At 44.6% G+C, this 23,700-nt stretch overlaps 1 protein-coding gene across 10 annotated transcripts in view; it reads left to right on the forward strand.

Annotated features, from left to right (window-relative positions):
- Positions 1-23,700, forward strand: part of TP63 (tumor protein p63) — a 143,484-nt gene that overhangs the window by 109,492 nt on the left and 10,292 nt on the right. For 8 of the 10 annotated variants that reach the window (XM_048955073.1, XM_048955076.1, XM_048955071.1 and 5 more), the window contains 6 exons: positions 12,291-12,477; positions 14,196-14,311; positions 14,643-14,752; positions 15,630-15,766; positions 16,590-16,672; positions 17,562-17,698. In XM_048955073.1, coding sequence (XP_048811030.1) covers positions 12,291-12,477; positions 14,196-14,311; positions 14,643-14,752; positions 15,630-15,766; positions 16,590-16,672; positions 17,562-17,698 — 770 coding nt within the window. Of the gene's footprint in view, positions 1-12,290; positions 12,478-14,195; positions 14,312-14,642; positions 14,753-15,629; positions 15,767-16,589; positions 16,673-17,561; positions 17,699-21,546; positions 21,995-23,700 lie in introns of those variants that run through there. The other 2 variants (XM_048955080.1, XM_048955072.1) reach the window with 2 other exon arrangements.

The following is a 23,700-nucleotide window of genomic DNA, read 5'->3' on the forward strand; positions in this document are numbered from 1 at the left end:
GCTACAGAAGAGAGCCTTTGATGGTTGAATCTGATTTGAGATTAAACAAATTGCATTTAAATAAGGAGTGTGTAGCAACAGTTGCAGTCTATCTGGGCCTCTGTCATTTGCTGTTCTCTGGGGTCAGGTAGCTGTTGTGCTGTGACTAGAGCTTCTCCTTCCTCGCCAGCTTGCTTCTTCCCAAGTATTTTTCCCTGGATTAGTTTTATCTGTTGCATCCTGATTTTGTGTTTTATCCAGTGCCTTGAGCAGACACGCTTTGTACGCTATCTGAGATAATAATGCCATGATGGGCACAACAGCATCAGTAGCACAGTTGTGTCCATGCGGTGTGTTTTGTGATCTCTGGTTCTGTTTAGGGCTCATTCTTGCATCTTGGTGCTTTGTCTGCAACTGTAGATCTAAATATTTGTTTCTCCATGGATTCATTAGTGCTTAGATGGAAAGTGTCTTCTGGGTTACTCTGGTGGTTTAATGGCATCTTCTGTTAGCTGTCACGGGCCTTGCCCTTAATAGCATTTGCAGTGTGGCCAGCTCAAGAGATTGACTATGTAGCTATCTCAGAGCTGACTTCCTGCAAGGGTTTTAATTCATCCTGTACAGCACTCTGCAGAACAACAGCATGTTCTGTCCATAGGAGCTTTGCACCTTTCTCTTACAGCTCATATATGATGCATAAGGAGTGCCAGACAGTGTGAGCCAATAACTTGTTCTGATGTTGAAACTCTTGTCTTGTTTTGCTTCATTTTCTTTTATTTCTTTTTAAAGAGGGAAGGAGTTTGTCTCTAGTTGCCTTTAACCCATATAAGATTGTGAGGATGCTGGGTTTATTGGACACTGAGAGTGGAAAGATAAAGGAAATCCCGAAGCTTCACTAGTGAAAAATCTGCTGTTCAAAAATTAATAATGATTTTAAAATATATGGCATCACTTACTAATTGGGTGTGGTTAGTTGGGAAATCTGACTTGAAAATGATGGTTCCCAGGAACTATTCCTGTTCTCACTGTAATCTAGTAACAGAGATGCTTTTTGTTTGGGAGAGCAGTGTCCCTTTAAATGAGAAGTCTCCTCAAAAAGCGTCTGTGGCTTGGGGTCTTCAGAACTTGCTGCTTCCTAGTGGAGCACTGCAGGGGGAGTGGGGACAAAGAGCTGTCTGGTATTTTTCTTGAAAAGCCACTTTCAAGACTCATGAGGATTTGCATCTAAATCAACACTTACTCCTGCTTTGTTTCCAGTTAGGTCACATGGATGGCAAGATAATCCTTCAGTTACTAAGTGAAATCAATTGCTTAGGTATTAATTGCTGTCATCTGTTTCCAATAATTTATAGATCTGAAATAGTCATGAAGGGTTTGGAAGATTATCCCTGCTGAGTTCATCTCTCAGACCTGCGGATTTGCCTTTACAGTGCATCCAGATCCATGCAGCTTTTATGCAGTTGTGCATTCTTTCCAAAGTTATAAAGCTACCGAAGAATCGACTGGAATATGTGTTGTCTGTGCTGTGTTTGAGCCTTTTTGTGTGAACTGTTCCTTTGGCTTGTGTGTGAGGTGGAACGTGACTTTTTTCCTTCCCCTTTTTTTGGGGTAGGAGATGAAAAATGGAAGTTTTTTTTTTTCTTTTTAGAAGAGGTCTAGGATGGGCAGCTGGTAGCACTGCAAAGCCTTCTTTTCTCTTTGCTTTGCTCCGCAGAATGGCTGTCTTCTCTTAGTTGCTGCAGTTGCATAGCTTTAGGGCTGCTGGCAGGAGAAAGCTGGAGGAATACCTGGAGCCTGGGATGGGCTTGTTGATCTTCCTAGCAGAGAAGATGCCACAGCATTGACCTCACCAGCTGCCTGGGGCTGAGGCACAGTGTTCTGGAGGTGGGAATGTTTTGGTGGCCTCAAAGCTGCAGCAGTGACACTGTTCCTCAATGTGGTCTTGGTAAGCTGTTTCCCATGGTACGAAGGGTCTCTGTTCAGTAAGGCACTTGAGGGAGTGCATAACCTCTAGCACGTGAATATTCCCTGTGAAATGTAGGGTTCTGTTGGAGTCAGCAAGACTGCTCCCATCCTTAAAGGTAGGCATCTGCTTAAACACCTTGCTGAATCATGCCTTGACTTTGAAAGTAGGCTCAGGAGAAACCACATCAGTTGACTTGAGGACTGTGCTTAGCTGGGTCATTGAGAATGGAAGGGGAGGGCTGGGAGAGAGGAGGATCTGGATAAAATGCAGATCCCGGAACCTTGAAAACGGTGGTTAATAGCTAGTGACACTGTATTCTTCTGAGTTTTTTTGCTGTTCATCCCCGAAAATTAACTGTGTGAATAACATGTAAAGCTGTGACTTAGTCACTATTCATCCTGAGTGTGGTGGAGCTGCTGTCGTACTTTATTTATCTAACTTAAATCTGAGGCAATTACCACATAAATCTAACTTGTTATGTTACATGTGTTGGTTTTCTGGTTTTCTTTCTTTTTTTTTTTTTTTTTTTTTTTTTTTCATCCTTTACATCCAAAGGGTACAGAAAATCCTGAAAACAGAAGGATACTTGTAAAAATTACTTGGTTCTCTTTGGATTTCCTGTCCTTTAGGAGAAGCAGAGCATCTTAAACAGTTGTCGTATAGAGGAAGAAAACTGCAGCCTGCTTGTTATCTGTATGCTTGTTTGTTGCATCGCTGGCCATCCTGTCTGTCATGGCCAGAAAAGCTTTGCTGGCTCTTTGCTTTAATTATTCAATGAAATGCTCTGCAAGCAGGAGAACAATATTTGCATAGATGTAATTCTGGAAATTGAGCGTAATGTGATCAGGAAATGGAACAGGCCCTGGCTGTTATCATGGAAGAGACTTGTTGGTACCTGTACGTTGTTTCAAAAGTAATAAGATCTGACTCAGAAAAGTTTCCTGGACGTAAGTAGAAAAAACTCAGTGCCCTTTTGGCAAGGGACTCACTCTAATCTTCCTGCAAGAGAACAGAAAAGACCTGTAAATTCAGCATCTGAAAGGATGCTGAGGATTTAGAGGTAAATGGTCTTTCTCAAAGCAGAAAAGCAGGGGTGTGTGTGTGTTCAGGACTTTCTTTTTCTGAAATAGAAGCCAAGGGACAAGGTGCTTGTGTGCGCTGCCAGTGAAATCTCAGCAGGAAGACATGATGCTACTTGCAAGGTATGCACAAGACAAGACCAGAGGCGCCGCAGAGCTTGATTATTGTCAAGGGCTCAGTTGGAACTTGCCTTTGCTCTTTGGCCTGCAGCATTTATGTAGAAACTGGGGACGCTGCTTCTTGCTTCCAAGCTTTGCCTTGATGAGTCCTGCCCACATCTTAGGCGGGGAGGAAAAAAGGGGGGGAATAGGGGGAGCCTGTGAAGTAAACAGGAAAATTACTCACCTTAATGATGCATTTCACTGGCATTGCTGCTTTGAGATCCTGTCAGTTTTTAATACTTTCTGTCTTTCCTCGATCGCCTCCCATAGGTGTGATTAATACCTTGGTTTATTAGAAGGATGAAGTGGAGAGGCATCTGTACTTTCCCCCAGGTGGAATAAATGGAGGGAGAAGGGATAGTAAAAAGGGAAGGAAAGGGATCACCTTTTTACATCTGAGCTGTTCAGTCTGTCTTAAGAGCACAAATACAAAAGAGCTCATAGACTTCTATAGTAGATCCTTTTTCCATCAGAGCATTGAAGTTCACAGCTGAGATCCTCCCATCTTGGTTGGCTATCAGCCCTGCTTTTGGGTTGCAGTAGCCAGTTCTGCACTCAAGGGCCAGTGAGGGAGCAGTTCTGCAGGTGGTCATAGCACAGCTCTGAAGAAGGTATGTCCATCCCAGTCAAGAAACTATATGGTCACTGACTTGATGCAGCTGCTCACTGTTTTAGAAGCAGAGAGTATCTTGCTTGTGCTTAGAAAGACAATGTGCCTTTCTGAAGGATTCCTGTGGGTTCTTCTATAGGTAATGAAACCCAGGTCTTATGGAGGGTGTTGTAAGATGAATACCTGATACCCATGCAGGTTGTAGGGAAAGGAGAAAGGAAGAACCCATCATAGGCATGCAAACAGAACTTTATAGGTAAGATAAGTCCATTTGTGTTGTAAGTGGCACTTAGGCAAGGAAAACATAAGTCATACTTATGTGAATTTCTTCAGGTGTTACTTGTCCTCGAAGCAGAACACTAGAGCTTAAGTCAAGCAAAAGGGCACAGAAAAGAAAATGTATCTGGAGAGCAGTATTAAGTATGAGAGGTTACAAGACACTAAACTTGCCTTTAGCTTTGACTCATCTGAATTTTCTCTCCTGTAGCTGCTCATCAGAAGGAAAGTGTGCAAAGATGACAGGCTTGCAGTTCTGCAAATCGTTCCTGAGGCTGTCAGTGACCCAGCTGGAATGATGGGTCGATGTTTGACATGTGAGCATGCAACATGCTGACCCTGTAGGATTTTGCAAGCAGGTCAGCCATTTGGTACGAGCTGGAATTTGGGTGGAAATCTATCATCATTCTAGCAAAGTGTCCTGCTTTCTAGGGTGTTGAATGGTTGGTAGAGAATCTGGCATGGAGCCTGATACCTCTGGGTCTGACTCGGCAAAAACCACTGCTTGAGATGTTGCTGATGGAAAAGACTGTGCTGCCAGAACAACTTTGGTACTTTTTCACTATTCTCTCATCCAGCTTGGTTTTTTCTTTGCTCTAACAGATGCTGTGCTAATGACTTGTTTATCTTCCTCTGAGATATCCATGAAATCCCCTTATTTGCAGATGAGGGAACTAAGAAGCATCTTGAAGTTAAATCTGAAATTTCCTTGTACCCAGCTTCATCCCCTTGATCTTCAGCTTGTCTGGAGCTGTTTAAACCTGTGGCTGTATCCCATGCTGAGGTCCTTATGCTGAGGACCCAGAGCATGTGTCTTCTCTGTAGAGGGCTCTAATATTGTATGGGGCTCTTACAGCTTATTCATGTTAACGGAACCAGGGTTTGGTGGTTGGTTGTTATTTTCTTTATGCACCGTTCTGCCAGAAGTTAGTGTTTGTTAATTAGGGTTAGCATGAGTGGGGTTTCTACAGTGATTATTTCTTAGTGCAGTAGTCTTGTGTGGTAATCTGTAATACAGAAGCCACCAGGAGATATGCAGATGTCAGCTTAAGAAGCTGAGAGTTAAACAGTGTAAGAGCCTGTGTCCAGCCCACCTCTTGAAGTGGGGAGGGCGAAGGAGAAGGAAAAAGCAAAGCAGTGCATCTTGAGACCCCATTAGAGGCCTTATTTGCAAAATGATCCTAAAGAAACCTTCTTCAAGGATGGAAGTACAATAGACTTAATGTTTTACTGATGACTTGTAAATTGGCAGTGTTAATGTCAGTTAATTGATAGAGTCTGTGGAAAATAACATCACAGGGATATGCAAAGTCAAACTCTGTGACACATTCTGATCCTATGGGAGTTGATACAGTGTTCAAAGCCAGGTAAGTTTGCCAGGTAAGCACAGTTGCTTTGTCCTGTTCCATCTGAGGGAACTGTACTACAGTTGGGATAGTTTCAGGGTATTTTGTTTGTGTAAATTTATGTTTACAAGCAGCTGTTTGGAAATGTACCTCAGATTTTAGGCAATATTAAATAAGTTTTCCCTGTGGAAGCTACTTCATTCAGTGTGAAAATACCTATGCATTTTGTAATGTGGAATCCCACAGTCATTGGGTACTTACTGGGTGTAGGGAAGGATGTTCAGCATTGGCTTCCATTGTTGTTTTTTTCAGCATGCACGCTGCTAATTTAGTCATTTCATCATTTCACCTCATTTGCAAAACTTCCTCTGCCAAGTAGCCTATCAGAAATGCAAATACTAGACATTATTAGTAAATGAAACTTACGTGGTACAGCTGAAGTTTCGGTTTAGAAACGGGTAGAGAAATTCAGTGTATAAAAAAAAGTTTTCAAGCCAAAACTTGAAAGGTCTTTACTTATTGATGAATCGAGTCTGTAAATGCAAAAATGACTTGCAAAAGCCCTTAAATGTGAAGTTTGTAAATTTACAGCTGTTTCACAGTTGGAAGAGTTGTAGGGGAAAATATCAGTGTTACTTGTTCTGGTTTTGCTGCTGTTACTAGGTAGAATTCTTCCTAATGTAGAGAATACTTCCTGATCAACATCATTTTACATAAAGATTTCTGGGGAGATGTTGAAGCATTTGCGTGAATGAATGGTCTAGTTCTCCTTAAGGTGAGAGAATTCAGCTGATGCTCCAAACCCAGTGTTATGGGGGGGATTTCAGTGTGGTTCCAGGTGCGTGTCCCCATGTCTGTCGGTTTCTCAGCTCCTTCAGCACTCTCCTTGAGGAGTACTGTGTTGCTGGGGAAGGGCATTTGCACGATACTCATGGGACTGGATACAAGTGTAGTAAAGGGGGGAAAAACAATTGGAGGGGGGAACGAGGAGCTGGTTTCTCTCTGAAAGTGGTGTTCAAATCTTCTAGGCCTCTTTTTCACCCTCCTTAAGTCTGCTGCAGCCTCCTGGCAGGCTTTGCCACTTGCCCAGCTCCGTTTCTCCGCTGCCCGCAGGGCTGTGTGCCAGGAGGGCAGCCAGGCCCCAGCCTGCTGAATCCTAGGCTGGAGGCTACGTTTCTCCATCCTCCTCCCTTGCCACCCCTCCCCATTCCCATTTACCTAAGCAGGTCAACGCAGACACATATATCTTTATTTCACCGCAGTTCCAAGCTGCCGTCAGCGTCCAGCCTGGCGTTGGGCACGCGGTACGCCCTGAGGCAACGCAGAGCTGCACCGACATGCTCCTTGCCACTTCTTTTTCCATTTTTTCTGTGTTTTTTGTCTGTCCCGGCTGAGCGTGTGGGTCATGTTTCTCTCCCCCCCTTGTCCCCTCCGTGCTGCCAGCCGGGGGACGCGGGGCCCACCTGCCTGATGTCAACATCTTGCAGGGCGAGGCTGGGGAGGAATGTGCCGCTCCCAGCCCGGCGCAGGTAATTAATCCCCGCGACTGACAGGTGGCAACAGGCGGCCTTTGGCTGCAGCTCCTGAGGAAAAGCGCTTGGAGGAAAGATTTTTAAGAGCTCGTGAGCACCATTCGTGTGCGCGGGCCGTGCGGCGGCAGGGCCAGGGAAGGGGCAGGGAAGCTGAAGGGGAAGGTGAAGCTGAAGTCTCTGCACAGGCGGATTCCTGTGGGCGAGGCTGCCCCTCCCCGAGGGGGGGGGGGAAAGAGGATGACTTGTGATTTCCTTTGCCTGCGGCACAGGAATTTGGTAAAAGTCTTCAGAGCGCTCCTGGCGCTGTCAGCATCCCCTCCTGCTCCAGTCCTCCCAGTTGTTGCATGGTGGGGCATCCATCCACTGCGAATTGTTCACAGGTGCTTCAGCATGAACTTAAATGTGGTGGATCTGGCGTGGTGCCGACAGCTGTTGAACTCATCTATCGTGTCATTGGTTTGCACTTCTGCTAGCAGCAGATTGTATGCTCTGTGCTCTGATGAAGTGGAAGATCTCAGCCCAGAGAGGCAACAAATCAGCTGTGCATGTTACAGATGACCACAAGCAGCTTTGCGCCCATGGATACCTGCCCTCACCCCTAGCAATTGCGAATTAGATGTTCGATCGCTGTTCGGCAAAGCCAAACTATTTAAGGTGTATGCATAAATATTACTCTTTATTCCACACAGGTAAATTCCTTTCTCCGCACTTTTTTATTCTAAATGAGTAAACCTTGTCCCGCTTTACACAGGTTTTCTGCTTGTTTCATAACTCCTTATTCTCAGCTGTGCATACTTCAGCACAAGTAAATGTTGCTTTTCCTTTGTTTTTTTTTTTCTCAGAGTTAGTTTGTTAGGGGAGAACTGCAGCTGAACGATGGCTTTGAAAACGTCAAATGAAATGAATCCAGTGTTTAACTGAGTAAGGCTGAAACGTGACTTCTTGAAAGAAGTTTGCAGAAGGTTTGAAAAACCTGTTGATGTGAGCAGAAGGGGCTCAGAGCTGTCACGGTGTAAGCTGACTTCTGGGATCACCTTCAAGTTGACATTCATCAGCATTTGCAGAGCTGGCTGAACCCCACTCCTTTTAAAGATTTAAGGGCTGTAATCCCTTGGCTAGATCAGAGGGTAAGGCAGATATTAGAGGTAGATTTCCAAAGTAGTGTTTGGGGGAATTTACCTCATCAGAGTTCTGTGGGGGGATTGAGCGCTTGCTGAAAAGCCACCGCAGCTTATGTTGCACAAAGCACTTCCAGGAGACTTCTGTCCTTCCTAGTGAAAATTTTCCATTTGAGAAGTGAAAAAGTGTTTTGTTTTCTCCCTTAAGCCCTTTGTTGACACACCTTCTGGAGAAGGGGCTTGCTGAAAAATCAGGCAGGTGTTGCCTGATGGTGGCTGGCGTGCGCTTTGTGATACTGAATTACCAGCCAGGGTGCCAAGAGTGGGTAATACAGTATGTCTGCACAGGCAGGTGGGGAGGGCAGGGCTGCGGGTGCTGGAATGTTTTCTTCTTTCCGTTTAAAACATATTATTAAGCAAAAAGCTAAATTCACTGTTGTCTTTAGCAGTCTCTTGAAGTCTGCTTATTTGGGCATGACGTGCAGCAGTTGAACCCCAAAGAAAAATCTGAGCCAAGCTTTTCCCCTCTCTCCTGAGTAGATAACGTGTTGCCAGGCTTCCTTCTTTTGTTTCCAATAGCTTTGCTGTGTGTCTGGTAAAAGCCATGTTCCCACTCCTCAGGCTGTTGGCGCAGCTTTTATTCCTCATGCTAGGAAATGACTGTCGCTAAATGACAGGCTTGTTGATAGAGATCAGATTCATTTTTAGTACTTTTTTTTTTTTCCTAATTAGGTTAATTTCCGTACTCAGGCAAGTAACAGAAGTATATTGGTTAATAGTGATGCTTTAGACTTGTTAAATACTTGAAATGGAGGCAGTTAAGAGGTACTTAAGGGAGAAATTCATTTATTGGCAATTTTCAGTCTGGACTAGTGCTAAATGTTGGCTCTGTTTTGATTTTTGACATCACTGTTTTTCAAACAACAATCTTGTCCTTCCTTCCCAGGTAGTGGGGGTACTGAATCTGTCTTGGGTCTCCATGATGGGTGTGACTGATCTCCTGATCTCATCCATCATGCAGTGAGCTCCAGTCATCTCCTGCACCACAATGGTGGGCAGGGTGCCTGTCACCTCCTGCAAAGTGGGGTGATTTGGGGACCACTGAGGAGAATGCATGCAGGCATTCCCTGAATGCACAGAGACAGCTCCTGCCTCAAGGGTTTTCTCATACATATTTGCTTTGAAATCTATATACAATATCCTGTCTTACTCTGTGGATATAGTGATTATCGCTGTTCCAGTATGAAGTTGCTGTGACCAAGTTGTTTGCATCTATTTATGCCGGTAGATGACTGGGCATCAGTTTACCTATGGTCACGGCGAAGTTGGCAGTTTGGGAAGCTCAAGTGCTTTACTGTCTGACAGCAGATACCCCACGGACAGATTTACACCAGTGTTAAATGACTGGCCTCTTGACAATTACAGGCTTGTGGGCCACTGTGCTGGGGTGGATGTGAAATCTCTGCCAAGCTGTGGTGTGCTGCGGCCCTGAGCTCTTTGCAACAGCCAGGAGGCTTGAACTCTTGCAGGCAGTGACAGAAAGGTGCTGCGGCCATCCTGTCTGTCTTTCTGCATGGGCTGCTGCTGCTTGCCTCCCAAAGTGGAGATGAGATCACAACCTTTGATGGGCTTCTGGTCACCTTATTACTCTGATATGCAAAGTTCACATTGGTGTTGTTCAGGGCCTGGAGCTCCTGGGTCTAAAGGCTGACAAAACCTAAGTTTTGGGAAGATACATCCTTATTGGAGAGATCTTTTCATTGTAACTCATTAGTTCTTGGCTGCTGTTTCTGTAGATGTAAGCTGCAGGTCCTGTTCTTCCCTTCTGATTGTAGCTGAAGGGCTCAAAGCAGTTGAGCTGCTGAGGGGCAGCTCTACCTTTGCCCACGCTATCTGCTGTGTTTGTGCTGGGGTTGGACACCCACCTCTCCTGTCCTTCTAGAAGCAGTTGTTTTCTGCTTCTCTGCAACCCCAGTGAAAATATTAGATGTAAAATTATAATCAGCACCACCAGGGGAGTGCATCTCCTTCCATTTCTTCACTTCTCTGAATGCTTGCAGATGCCAGACACGTTCATTCTTGGTGTGTGCTGCTGTACGTAAGGTTTCATTTTGGCCCTCTGTATTTAGGTGCATGATTTCTTCTCGCTTCCTTGACACGGGGACATCCAAGCGATGACGTGGCTTTCTGTGTATGCTTTCTAAACTTTCATCCTCCTTCAAATAAGAATCTTTTCCTACTTCTGGGGTGAAAAGACAACGCAGTGAGCTCACTCTTACCTTTAGCAAGGAATTGCTTTTTAATTAAAAAACAATAAGGAATTTCAGGTTTTAAAAGATGTCTGATATAAATCACCATCTAGATCTGTTTCACAACCTTTTTTTTGTAATTGTTTGGCATGTTCCCCATTTCCGCGGGCTGAGTAAATCCTTTGTGGGTTTAATCTCTAGCCTGCAGGCACATAAAATGCATTGCACAATTTGGCCTTTGCATTTCAGAGAATCTTCTTCCTTGGCTTAAATACCTGTAGCATCTCTCTGCCGTATGGCAGGGTGGTGTTGAGTGAGGAGGGAAGAGATCACTTTGTCTTAATTTTAATCCCCCTTCATTGTTTCCCCAGCTTTGGTTTTCCTGTTAGCAGCGCACACACTTTGAAATGCAAATAATTTCTGGATATCACTAGCTAATGCTCCTGTTGCCACGTCACCCACCGCCCACCCGTTCGTGTGCCAGCTCTTCCCATCCTAGCAGGGTGGATGGCCAACTTGTGCTCCCGACCTGTATGAACCTGTTGGTGCTGTGTTTGAACAGTTGGGACTTGGGCTGTATCGGCCATGGCTGCTAGAGACATTTGTTCAAGAAAACAGCCACCTTGGAGCTTTCACTTCTTTCCCTGCTAGAAGCAAAGAGATGGAAGTGGGGAAATGCCAGCAATTCCTGTGGGTTACGTGGTTAGTTATTGAAGAGCTTGGCATTCACAGATGTCTGAACACCAAGAGAAACCTGAATGGCTCTGAAGTTGGGTATCAGTGTGAACTGCATTGCTTTGGAACAGCAGAGAAGGGTGAAAAGTCTCCTGCGCAGGGGACATCTAGAAAAATGGGTTAGGGTGGCAGTGTAGTGAACCATGTAAGAGTTTCCTTTTCACTGTTCCTGCTAAATGAGTATTCTTAATTCAGCTAGAGCTTCTAAACAGAAACCAGTGACTTCAGCCCATGCTGAAGTCGCACATTTTGCTGAGTAAAGGTTTCCAGATGCAAACGCAGTTTGGGGATGTGCTGCGCCAGCGCGTTAGTGCAAGAATGTCCTAAAAGGGAATCTAATATGCTGTGAACTAGCACAGTGAGTAGGAGTGTCCTAGCTGAGGGTGTTCATTACATAACCCCCAGGATGGTGACTGCCTCTGTTTTGGAACCAGCTCCTAAGTTGTGCTCCAGGTCCCAACGTGGACCAGGTCTTTTGGAATGTTTTCACTCCTCAGAGCTTTGAGGTCTGTGTGCATCTTATTTCACCATTTCCTCTCTGCCTTGGTGAATGAGATACTTAACTTTAAAAGTAAGGAGACTGATGTAGGTTATTCAGCACAGGTATGAGATGCTTTCAAAAGATAACTGACAAGTCAGATTTGGCACAGCTCTCAGGTTGGTTAGGGTCTTGCTTTTAAATACTGTTCAGTTCCAGGCTTCATGGTTTTTACTCCATTTTCAAAACCAGGAGGGCTTTTAACAAAACAGGATGAATTACTTTACATGTGTTGTTTTCAGTGCTTCCAGGATTACAGGGTATCGTAAAATGAATGCTTTCCATTTTTGTATAAACAGACTGCCCTTCTGTCCATCCCAACCCCCCCCTTCCTTGTTCAAGGGATGCATAAGAGAAATAAGGATTGTATATAATAGCACGGTTCTTTTTAAACATTTTTGTTTTTGGGAAAACTAGGTGTTAGTCTTATGTTCTACTTCTCTAAAACAAGTAGAGATTTAGCGTTTGTTTTGTCACTTGTTTGGAAGTGTGGCAGGGAGATTGGAGCTTGATGATCCTTGAGGTCCCTTCCAACTCAAGCCATTCAATGATCCTGTGACTCTGTGATTCTCTGAACAAATGCAGTGCATGTGCATTTGGCATACGTATAAATCCATCTCCATCCTTCTGGTATGCCTCCACCTCTCTAACTGACCATCCTGACTCTCTTGCTCTTTTTACCTTTTTTCCCCTCATTCAGTATTCCACCGAACTGAAGAAGCTGTACTGCCAGATTGCCAAGACATGCCCCATTCAGATCAAAGTGATGACCCCACCACCCCAAGGAGCCGTCATCCGTGCTATGCCAGTCTACAAGAAAGCAGAGCATGTCACCGAAGTGGTCAAACGCTGCCCGAACCACGAGCTGAGCCGGGAGTTCAACGAGGGTAAGAGGGCAGTGCTTTTGCTCATAGTCCCTTTCCAAAGCTGCTTGGCCCATGAGCAGTAGTGCAGGGGCTTTGCAGCAATTTTACAGCAAGCCTTTGGAAGCAGGCCTCCTTGCAGTGGTTCATTTAGCTTTTTACTCCCTGTGCTTAGCAGGAAGCTTAGTCCTGTGCTTTAGTTATTCCTGTGCAAGTGTGTCCTTGAGAAGAAAGTACGAAAATAAACCTCGTGCCTGCCCAGGTTGGATGGATGTCTGTCCCCGTAGCAGGCAGTGCCTTTCTGGCAACCTTTCCCCACTCTGTGCTCCCTCGATGAGAAGCAGCTGTTTTTGTGCTCAGGAATGAGCTTCCATGTCACTGGGGCAGGGATCTAGTAACAGGATGCAATATCATCTCCAGTCCTTAATCCACGTCTCAAAGACAGAGGGGCTGTTTATCTCTGGCAGGATAACACTAAGTGCCAGCATCAACTGCAGGCAGCCTTCCTGTATGCTTAACATTATCAGTTCACTCATATGAGAAGAATCAAGATTAAAACATGATTACTGTGAAGTAGTAGCTGTTATAAAAATGTCACGGGGCTTTCTGCAAACTCATGAGCTAGACTCCATTTTTCTGTGGCTGCTTAAGTTCACCTAAGTTCAGATGAGCATCTGTTTTAGTCTACGTGCATTATTCACCTCCTACTGTAAAAAAATAAAAGGTGTCAGTTAACGGGGTGTTTGAGGAGCCTGGATCCCTTGGCTGGGTACAGTGTGGTCAGCTAGACAAGCATAAAAACAAGCAGGGACTTGGGATATGAAAGTCAGAATGAAGTGAGACAGTTCTTTGAAATAAGCTTTTGTGTTAAAATGCTTTGGACAGAATGTGAATATTATTTTGAGAGTTTATACTTGGTTCAGTGACATACCTTTAAGGAGGAATGTGATTTAAATGCTGAATTTGTGTTTTGAAAGTAGTTTTGTCAAAATACACTGTATTTTGAGTAAGAAATTAACAGTTCAAACACAAAATGAATTGGGAGGCAAAATGAGTTGGGAGGGACTTTTCATAAGGGTACGCAGCAACAGGACAAGGGGGTAATGGTTTTAAACTGGAAGAAAGTAGATTTAGACCAGATATCAGCAAAAAATTCTTTGCTGTGAGGGTGGGGAGACACTGGAACAGGCTGTCCAGTGAGGTTGTGGATGCCTCTTCCCTGGAAGTATTCAAGGCCAGGCTGGACGGGGCTTTGAGCAACCTGATCTAGAGGGAGGTATCCCTGCCTATGGGAGGGGGGTTGAAACTAGATGGTATTAAGGGTCCCTTCTAGTGCAAGCCATTATGTGATTCTGTGAGTTCTTCAGGTGAACCTGAGACACGCTTCTTTCTTCAGAACTGAACTGTGTTGTAGAAACACTAAAGAAAATTTGCAGAAAAGAGGGGAAACTTTTTTTTTTTTTTTTAAACATTGAAAAGGTGCCTAGAAACATCACATTCCCTGCATCTGTTAGCTAAGGAAACATTGTTTTTATGTGTGTTTTTTTTGTTTGTTTGTTGGTTTGATTTTTGTCTGGCGGATGAGAGTTTGGGAAGAGGTGTTTCAAGGTCTGGGGAGGCATGTGTGTGCTGTGATAGACCTGTGGGACAGAGTGTGTGGGTTCCTATTGGTTGGGAAGTCTTGCTGCCTTGCACTTCAGCTTGTGTCAGTCAGTGATGTTTTTGTCTCCCTGCCCTTGCAGGGCAGATTGCACCTCCTAGCCACCTGATCAGAGTGGAAGGAAACAGCCATGCCCAGTACGTGGAAGACCCCATCACTGGAAGACAGAGTGTGCTGGTCCCATATGAGCCACCTCAGGTATGTTGTGAGCTCAGGGCTGGGGCATCCTGACATTCAAAAGGGTTGGAGTTCAAACTGTAGCCAAAGGAGCCAAGATCTTGTATGTGCCCTGTCCTCATCACTGTTAATCCCTCTTCATCAGAAACAGGGCTTTAGACACTACATTCCTTCAGAGTATGAGTTCTTTATTTTTTTAATTTAAAGAAGCCTTGTTGTGGGGAAGACTTGATGATAGCCTAGTTCTTTATTGTACAGCTGTGGGAGTGGGAGGGATTTTCAGAGGGACAGCTAGAAAAAGCAGAGCTTACCACTCACCATCTCTTCTGCTCATCCTCTCCATCTCATCCAGGTTGGTACTGAGTTCACAACAGTCTTGTACAACTTCATGTGTAACAGTAGCTGTGTAGGAGGGATGAACCGTCGCCCAATTCTCATCATTGTCACACTGGAAACCAGAGAGTAAGTGGTGCTTAACAAGTGTAGCTTGAGATGGCCTTCTGGCTCTTCTTTTTCTCAGGGCAGTGTTGCAAGGTCCTTAGGGATGTATTTGATTTTAGGGATCATGGAACATTTTTAAATCTTGAGAGATAGGAGTTGCCCAATAACTGGATATTGACTGGCCCTTGGGGGGTTTGGGTTGGTCTATGCATAGTCTGGTGCAAACCGTTCAGGTTCTGTACTTACCATGCTCTTATGTGAAGTAGATAAGGGTGTTTTTGATGTAGATAAAAAGTTTCAGTACATGGAAGAAGTCTCACCAGTATGTCTATCTGGCTTAATCCTCCTGTGAATAGCTGGATGCTTTGCTCTGTGTCCACTGAGCAGAGTGCTTTCATGCCCTCTCTCTAATACAGCAAATTTCTCTGAAACTGCCAGGGAAAAGGTGGAGGCCAGTGGTTAGACTTAGCAAAAACAAAGCATCTGGCAGCTATTCTAGCTGATCACATTTGGTTTAAGTCACTGAAAGTGGAATTTGATGATCTTGAAAATCCTTTCCAACCTAAATAATTGTGTGATTCCTTCAAATCTGACTGTGATGTCATCCCTTCTGCATAGGTTCCATTTAGGAAGATCAAGTCAACAGTTGGATCAGTGCAGATAGATAATCTGAATCCGTTCACTTCTGTAACTTGTGTTGAATCTGTGTATTATTTACTAACCATGTCTAAGATGAGCTTCCAGGAGATGGAACTCATGAATACTGGCCTAGAGGGAGTAAAGCAGGAGTAGATGCTAGCTTCTGATGTTGGCCTCCTGTAAGCTTGAAGGTGTGAGGGATGCTGACGGTGACTATCTGATCCGCTGGCTGATGTCTCTCTTTCACTTTCCTTCCCAGTGGGCAAGTCTTGGGCCGCCGATGTTTTGAAGCTCGCATTTGTGCTTGCCCAGGCAGAGATCGCAAAGCAGATGAGGACAGCATCCGCAAGCAGCAAGTCTCTGACAGCACAAAGAATGGTGATGGTACGAAACGCCGTAAGTAGCTGGCAGAGCTGGGCGGATTGCAGATGACGCTGTCAGCAGGTGCAGCCCTGGCACTTGTGCTGTGGGGATGGAGCGGTCCTGTGCATGGGCTTGGAAGCAGGAGGGCATTAAATGTCTGTTTTCACTGGGTGAATCAATCTGCAAAATGAGCCGGTGTTCACAAAATGTTTGACAGTCTGTAGTGGTGTTACAAGCGCTGTTTGTTCTGACTGAAGGGGGATGACTCTATCTCGACACCTTCAGGGTACCTGGATGGGACTGTAACCACTTCCACACTGTAACCACTTTGTTTGGGACTGTGCTGTTGTTCCCTCATCCTTTTAGCAATTGTCTTCCACAAACAGGAATCTAGATAAAGACTTCACACAAACTGTGCTGTGTGTCTGAGGTCCTAAGGCAAGTAGCCTCTTTCTGTGCTCTGTGGAATACAACACGCTCATCAGAAGTGCAAAAAATGGAAACTCAGTCTTGGTTTCCCATATGTGCTCAGTGATAACACTGGGTTGTATAGCAAAGAGGCAAACTTCAATGAGAGACAAATAGGAGATTTTTCATTTCCACAGTGGGTTCTGTATGCTCACTTCATCCACTCACTGTGGATTACTGATCCACCAATGGCTCTTTGCAAGTTGTCTGCTTCACAAAGCCAGTAGCTATGCACACAGTTTTGGAGTGGTTCAGGCAAAGATCCTTTCAAAGCACTGCATGTTAACACCAGGCTTACGCTTGATTTCTCTCTTTCTCTTCTTTTTTACTTCCTTTGCTGTTTGTGTTTTGCTTTAGTTTAATGGGATGCTTTTTTGTTTTCTTCTAGCTTTTCGACAAGGAACTCATGGCATACAGATGACATCTATCAAGAAAAGACGTTCTCCAGATGATGAGCTCTTGTACTTGCCGGTGAGTTCTCTCGATCTTTTGCTTTTGTCCTATGTTTCTTATCCTCCTTAGTGCATTGAGGCAGGTCAACTGCTCACCTAGACATCATAGAGAACTGTGTTCAGTGGGTAGGGTTGGAGTGTGGAATACTTTCCCTAGAGATGCATCTGTTTTAAATGTGTGTTCCAAACAAAATTTGTAAAAAAAAAAAAAAATTAAATCTTATTGACTGTTGATTGAGACTGGCTTGTGCTAAGCACAGGGTGGGATCACCATCATGGAGACCTAACTAGGTTTCCTCCTCTGATGTTTTTGAGTCGGTAGCACTTGAATTTTCTATAGGGATGATGTGTTGAATCCTGCTTTCTTGCTGAAGCTTCTGGGTTTTGTGTACTACCATTACAGTGGGATGGTAGAGGTAAAATACTCAGTAATAAGTGTAGGATCAGAAAAGGCAAGAAAGTAATTGGCCACCGAACTGCTTTCACTGTAAGTCACATTTAGCTGGGTGAATCACAAATGGCAGCCTTCTTGGGGGAGAAGGGAGATCTAAACTTAACATCCAAATTCAGTAATCCTTTTTTTCTGAAGCGTAAGTCAAAGTTCATCACCACATTTGATTTGGACCAGAACATTGCTTCATTGCTTTTGATTGGTATAGATTTATGTCAAGGTAGATGACAATCTCAAGATGTTCACTAGCCTGCAATGTCAGATTATCTCTTCAACATTTATCTGATGTACATCTAACACAAGACTTAGCAGTTTTACTGCTTACATGTTGAGTATAGGCAGTATATGCATCCTGCTGTGGCTGTTTACTTGAATGTATCTACAGCTCACTGAAGTGGTGGTCACTTTAGATGCAGTTCCTTAAGGCTTTTCTTTTCATCCTCTTCCTATGACTTAGGTGAGGGGACGAGAAACATATGAAATGCTACTCAAGATCAAGGAGTCCCTGGAACTTATGCAGTACCTCCCCCAGCACACAATTGAAACTTACCGGCAGCAGCAGCAACAGCAGCACCAGCACTTGCTCCAGAAGCAGTGAGTATGGATGTGCTTGCAGTGACCTCTGTAATGAGGATTGTGGGGAAGGGAGAGAGAGGAGAGAGACACAGAAAACTTCTGCACAGGTGTTTATAGGGACGCGGTGCTTAACCAACAGTATGAAACTGCTTGTTGATCTCCTACACAGAGCCAGTAGAAGTCAATACCAGGAAGAAAAACTTCAATACCGGAACTTGAGAGAGAAATTTTGCAATGGGACAAAGCAGTCCTCCTTTCTTAAATGCAGGTCCTGACTGCTTGCAAGTCCCTTTCTACCTGCTACATGTGTGTGACCAAGCCAAGGAACATGGGGTGGGCTGTGCTGTTTTCCCAGCTTTGTGGGAATGGCAGTGAACGTGGAGCCCTCCACCCCTTCTCTGGGGAATCCTCTGAAACATTTTGCAAAGAGCATACGGTGCTGGAACTGTGAGCATCAGCCTGCCCATGTGCTTGAATGCTGCTGCTGCACTGATTTGATGTTGTTGAAGGGCTGGCGGCTGTCTCTTGGTGGGATGTAGATATTGCAATCTCCTGAGCTGTAACACTGGAAGCTGATAATTGGGACTGAGGGTTTGACAGTTAAGAATTGCTCTCTGACCAATGGGTACTCCAAACAAGGGTTCTTTGTTGGCACTTTTAAAGCATTTTTAAACAAACAAACAAAAAAAAGTACTCTGTGACTGGCTCTCCATGTTGTGCAGGAGAAACTTTCCATCTGGGCAGACACAGCCGCTGTCTGCTAGCAAGGCTCTACCAGGATTACTTCAAGTGGTGTAAGTGGCAGGAGGATAGGGGAGAAGAAGAGCCAAATAAGTGTCTGGTTTCATTCTTCCTCTCTGCTCCTAATGCTTTACAGTTACAGAGACTGGGTGACAGAATGAGTTTGCAGACAGACCCCAAGTGGTGTCATTCACAGGCCTTGCTTCACCTGCTGTGTCAGGTGGCAGCACATAGCTGGCCAGGCTGTAGGTGGCCGCCAGCGGTAGTGCTTAGCATCTTGTGCGTTCCTCCTGGCAACCTCACGCGTCAGGAGGCTGTGGGTATATCTCATTCCCTTGCAGAGGTTAGCACAAGGCCAAGGCACCACTTAAGTCCCATCTGAGCCTGTAGGGATTTATTTCAATGCCTTGGCCTTGTCTCAGGGCTTCTGCAATACCACGGCTTTATGCCAGATCTCTGCATATGTTCGCATTTCGACCTGTGTGTTTTTAGTGTCAGCTGGAGTCTTGAAGAGGCTTTATAGCCCTGTGCTGAAATGGCTGGAGCATCCAGGGGCTCTGGGCAATCTGAGAGACTTTTTAATAAAAATAAAATTCAGTCATCTGAGCTGTTTGTGTATATTATAACTTGTGTTTACTAGCTGCTAGGCATTGTGGCCTTTGTGCACTCAGTTGCATCTCTTCAAAGCTCCACCTGAACTGCAGCCATTTCAGTTGAGAAATGGTTGTGTAAGCAGAAATGGATGGCAGCAGATGACAGCTTTCATTTGGTGCTGACAGTTGCGTGGCCATAATTACTGTTTTCATTCTTCTATCAATAGGATGGGTTCCTGGCAACTGAAGTTGGTATTTGTTACCTTTAAGACTAGCATGCGTGAGTCGCCATTTAATTTAATGAAACTTCTTTTTGGCATGTCTCCTGGCACTTGTCCAGTTAAATACTCATTTTTCTCAGCTGCTGAGTGTGCTGGGGTACTGGGGAGACAGATTAACAGCTTTTAAGGATGCCGAGAACGTGGGGGGGAATTATCTTTCAGTGTTTGTCCAGAGCTACTGGAATTATCTCTGCTGACAGCTTGCCATGAAATAGGGTCCTCTGTACTGAAATGTACTTTCAAACATTAGGTGTAGTTGGGTTCTAGCACTTTGGCCTTGATCATCTAGGGTATGTATTAATTTCTGAAGGAATGTGTTGAGGGCAAAGGGAAATTGGGGCTGGTGAGACTCATAGATATGATTATACCCCCCACAAAAAGCCCCCCCAGAGTTCCAGATCGTGATGTGAGAATAAGGAGAGAAGGCACTTTGTAGGAGCTGGCGTTGGTAAGAGCAGTCTTGCATGTGAGTGGGTTCAGCTAACAACATGTTGTACGTTTTCATTTTTTCTGAAGGTTAGGAAGAGCAAGAATGAGATTGTGGTAAAAAGTAATTTTTGTAAAAAAAAAAAAAAAAAAAAAAAAAAAAAAAATCTGACTTTTGGAAGCACTGTAATACAGACCAGCATTGCATTTCACAGACCAGCAGTGCTGTCTTACAGTTCTGTAATTAAAAAAAAAAAAAAGAACAAATCTGGTGACAGTCAGCTGCCTGTCCCACAAGATGATCAAAAATACTGCGCTGTTCTATGCTGTGCCGGACCGTATCTTTCTCTGTCTCATCTCCTCTCTCTGTTTGCTCCTTTGTGCATGGTTTTCTCTTACTAACCTTATTTACTGTTGTGCCAAATACCTTCATGATCATAGGTGGGAAGGCCTTTTTTTTGTTTTGATTTCTGAAGTTTCTGTTCTTCCTTTTCCACTGCCAAATCCTGTGAAGAGCAGCACACACGTTTATGTAGAGGGCTTCCTTTTCATGCTTTGCTGCTGATGTTTAAAATCTTTCTGTCAAAGGTTGACCAGAACATTTTTGCTTCCAAAGATACCAGAGCCCACACTTCTTATGGGGAAGGAAAGGTTTTTTTTCTGTCGTATGTTGCAAAATGCATTTACCACCAGTGTTCTCAAGGAATACTGGAAAACACTTTTTCATACTCAATGAGACTTCCTGTTGCGGCTTTCACCCTGCTGTTTTCAGAACAGTCTATTTGAATTGGTCAGAGCATGTTAGAAAGGAGTTTGCAAAGTCTTCCAATGCCCACTGAGGAGGTGATTTCTATATTCCAGCAGATGTTTCTTTTGTATTAACAGGGCTGCAGCCACCAACCCAGTGGTAGCCTTTCATTCTAGTGAGCAGCCCAGCTCATTACCCAAATGAGAAGGGATTGACCTTGTAAGTGAGGTGTGATGGAGCAAAGCTATCCAGTGTCTGGTGTGCTCCAGCTGAGACAAAAACTGTTGCTCACTGTGGCAGGGAGGAGGCTGGTGGGAGAAGTATTCAATTCTACATCCCCCCACCTAGATATTCTCATTTTTGCTGTAGAAGCTATGGTGGATTTCTGCATGGTTTGGTTTTCTAGTGTTGTGCTTGCGTGTGTTATGAGCTCCAGGCATTTGGATGCTGTTTTCAACTGAAGCGTTACCAAGGTGAAAGTAAGCAAGAAAATGTGTGGGATTAGGTACGTGAAGACACGCTGTGCTCACTTTGCTGGCACTTGAGGGTTGGTGCATTTGCATCAGGTGGCAGTCCCAGGGCCCTCTCAGCTTCAGGCCTTCTGCCTTCCAAAGGGAGAGTGCCTGAGAATCAGTACAGCTCATTCACGACAGGCACCACCATCTCCCTAGCACCAGCTTCTGGTTTTTAAGTAACCGAAGTTTGAAATGAACTCTATGGAAGCTGCATCTCTCACACATTTGACTGAGTGCTTTTTTCTTCTCATATTTCTTCGGCTCATTTGAGCTCTGCTGGGAACAGTATCGGGTACCGTTTGCACCCGTGTGACTGGGATGCAGAAATCCGATTGCCATATCAAATAGTTGCTTTTTCTTGCCAAGCACTCACACCTGGGGCTTTCCAACTTCCTAAATTTGCTTGTTGCATACCCTCACTGCAGGTGCTAAGACATCAGTTTATCCTGTCTGTCGAGTCCGTACTGTGATCATGAAGGTGGAAAATGGCTGTTTCTCTCTTGCTGTCTGATGAAGGGCCCTGTACATTCATCTCTTCTTTTCTCTGGTTCCTTCTCTGCAGTCTCCTTTCGGCCTGCTTCAGGAGTGAACTCGTGGACTCAAGGAGAGACTCTCCCAAACAGACCGATACCATCCTAAAACATTCCAGCCCCCCAAAACCATCAGTATATCCATAAATGGAACTGGCGGGTTGGCTTTGCCCAGCTCGTGGGACTAGGAGCACTGGGGCAAATATGCAGCCTGATAGCAACAGAGTACATAGTGAGAGTAATCTCCTGGAGGGACTCAAACTTTGCCAAAACAACAGACGCTTCTACAGATCTCTTAGCTGTCGCCGGTGGTGCTGGGAGCTCTGGAACCATGATGTTGTCTGTCTTGGTGTAACCTTTTCTTCTTGTTTTTGTAATCTCTTTCCTGTTAACTTCTGTATTTGTGAAACACATAGGGTTTCTCTGAGCAGGTCTCAATTTTAAAATGCCTTGTCTTGTATAAATTTTAAGAAAGTATTCAGGGGCTGGGTGGGGATAGGAGGAGGGGGGGGATGTTTTGAAGTCTGTGCTAATCTGTTAGGCCTGTTTTAATGCCATTTATGCAGTAATAGTGCAATTAGCTGAAGTGTCTGTACTGCTGGACGGAGGGAGATAGTAACTATATTGGCACTAATTAAGTCATTTTTCCCCTGTAGAAATGCCTTCTAGTTTGGTGTTATGAATTGTTTCCCTCTATTTCATAAAAAGTCTATCTAAAATAGATAAAAATTACAGGGAAGACTGGACAATGCTGTCAGACTTTGCACTGAAACTTCTGGGCTTAGTCCAGATGTACTGAACTTAAAAAGCTCCTTCCTTGCTCTCATGAGCTCAGTCCAAGTGGACAAGTGAAGGTGAAGTTGGAGTCTTGCTGTGTAATGACATCCATGTGTACCCAGTGTCCCTGTTCCCTTATTATTGAGGGTGTAAAGGGCAATCTGTTCATCGCATGACCTATTGAAAGCTTATCCAAAAATCAGAGCTCACCCCTTTCCATGCAGACTTTCAGCAGTTATTAGATGTTCCTTCATTAAGCTTACTACATTGTAACCTTTGCTACTGTCCGCAGCTCAAAGATGTGCCAGCATCTGTTAGAGATAGCTCAGCCTGATGGCCTTAAGCCATTCCTACTTTGTCCAGTAATCCTGCAATCAGTAGCCATTGCTTTTGCTCAGTGTGTCCATGAAGTGGTCTGAATTAGCAATTTCTACACAGAAGACCCTTTCTCAACAAGGACTTGTAACCCTTTATACTGCTGGTGTCAAATCTACCTCTGGAAGGTGTTTGAAGGGGGCTTAACAAGGTTTGTATTCTTCAGAAGTTTGATGTCTAAGCGCCAAACCCAGATCAGCACAAAGGAAGCATGGTGAACAGGCAAGTAAAACATGCCATGGAATTCAACTGGTATTGCTGACTGTGGCTCTGGGAGCAGATACTGGAGATGAGAGAGGGGCTGTGGAGGATGCCTGCTGTGGCTAATCTTCACAAAGAGTGGTGGTCCTTAATGCTGATAGAAAAGTGTCCTCTGCCTGTGTTTTCAGACGGTAGCATCTCCTCTAGGGAAGCCTCTGGTGTTCATGGCTGTGGAAAGTAGAAATGTGAAAAGCTTTCTGAGGGGTGCAGTAGGAAAGGAGCTTCCTGCACGCTGATGTTCGTCTGCATCAGTGCTGTTCATGGAGCAGAGCTTGGATGCATATGCCAGGGATCAGCTGTCCATGGGAGCTGGGGGCTGGATCAATACTAATAGGAACCTGTGTACCTGTAGCTCTGCACTGGATTTACTTGAGGCAGGTGCATACCCACCACTGATACAGTTCTGGTTAGGCACAGCCTGAAGAAAAGATGCCTTTCAAACATGGAACAGGGCTCCTGGCCACCCACAAAGAAAGAGAAGGCCTGATGCAGTGGGAGATCTCTTATCTCTGAACATCTCATCATCTGCTTCCAGGCAATAGAGCTGTGATCTAAGCAGGTGATGACTCGCTCCAAAATCTCTTTTGAGAGCTGTATTCCATCTCTGAATATCTCCTTTGTTGTCTTAATGAGATGACTTCTACCGTAAGAGTGTGGGGGAGAGCTGATGCAGAAGAGCCCCAGAAAAGTGATTAACTATAAATAATAACTAAACACCAGCAGTTTACTATTTATGCAGTTGCACTTCTACCATTGTTCCTTATATAAAATCA

The sequence above is a fragment of the Lagopus muta genome, chromosome 9 (assembly GCF_023343835.1).
Source record: "Lagopus muta isolate bLagMut1 chromosome 9, bLagMut1 primary, whole genome shotgun sequence".
NCBI lineage: Eukaryota > Metazoa > Chordata > Aves > Galliformes > Phasianidae > Lagopus > Lagopus muta.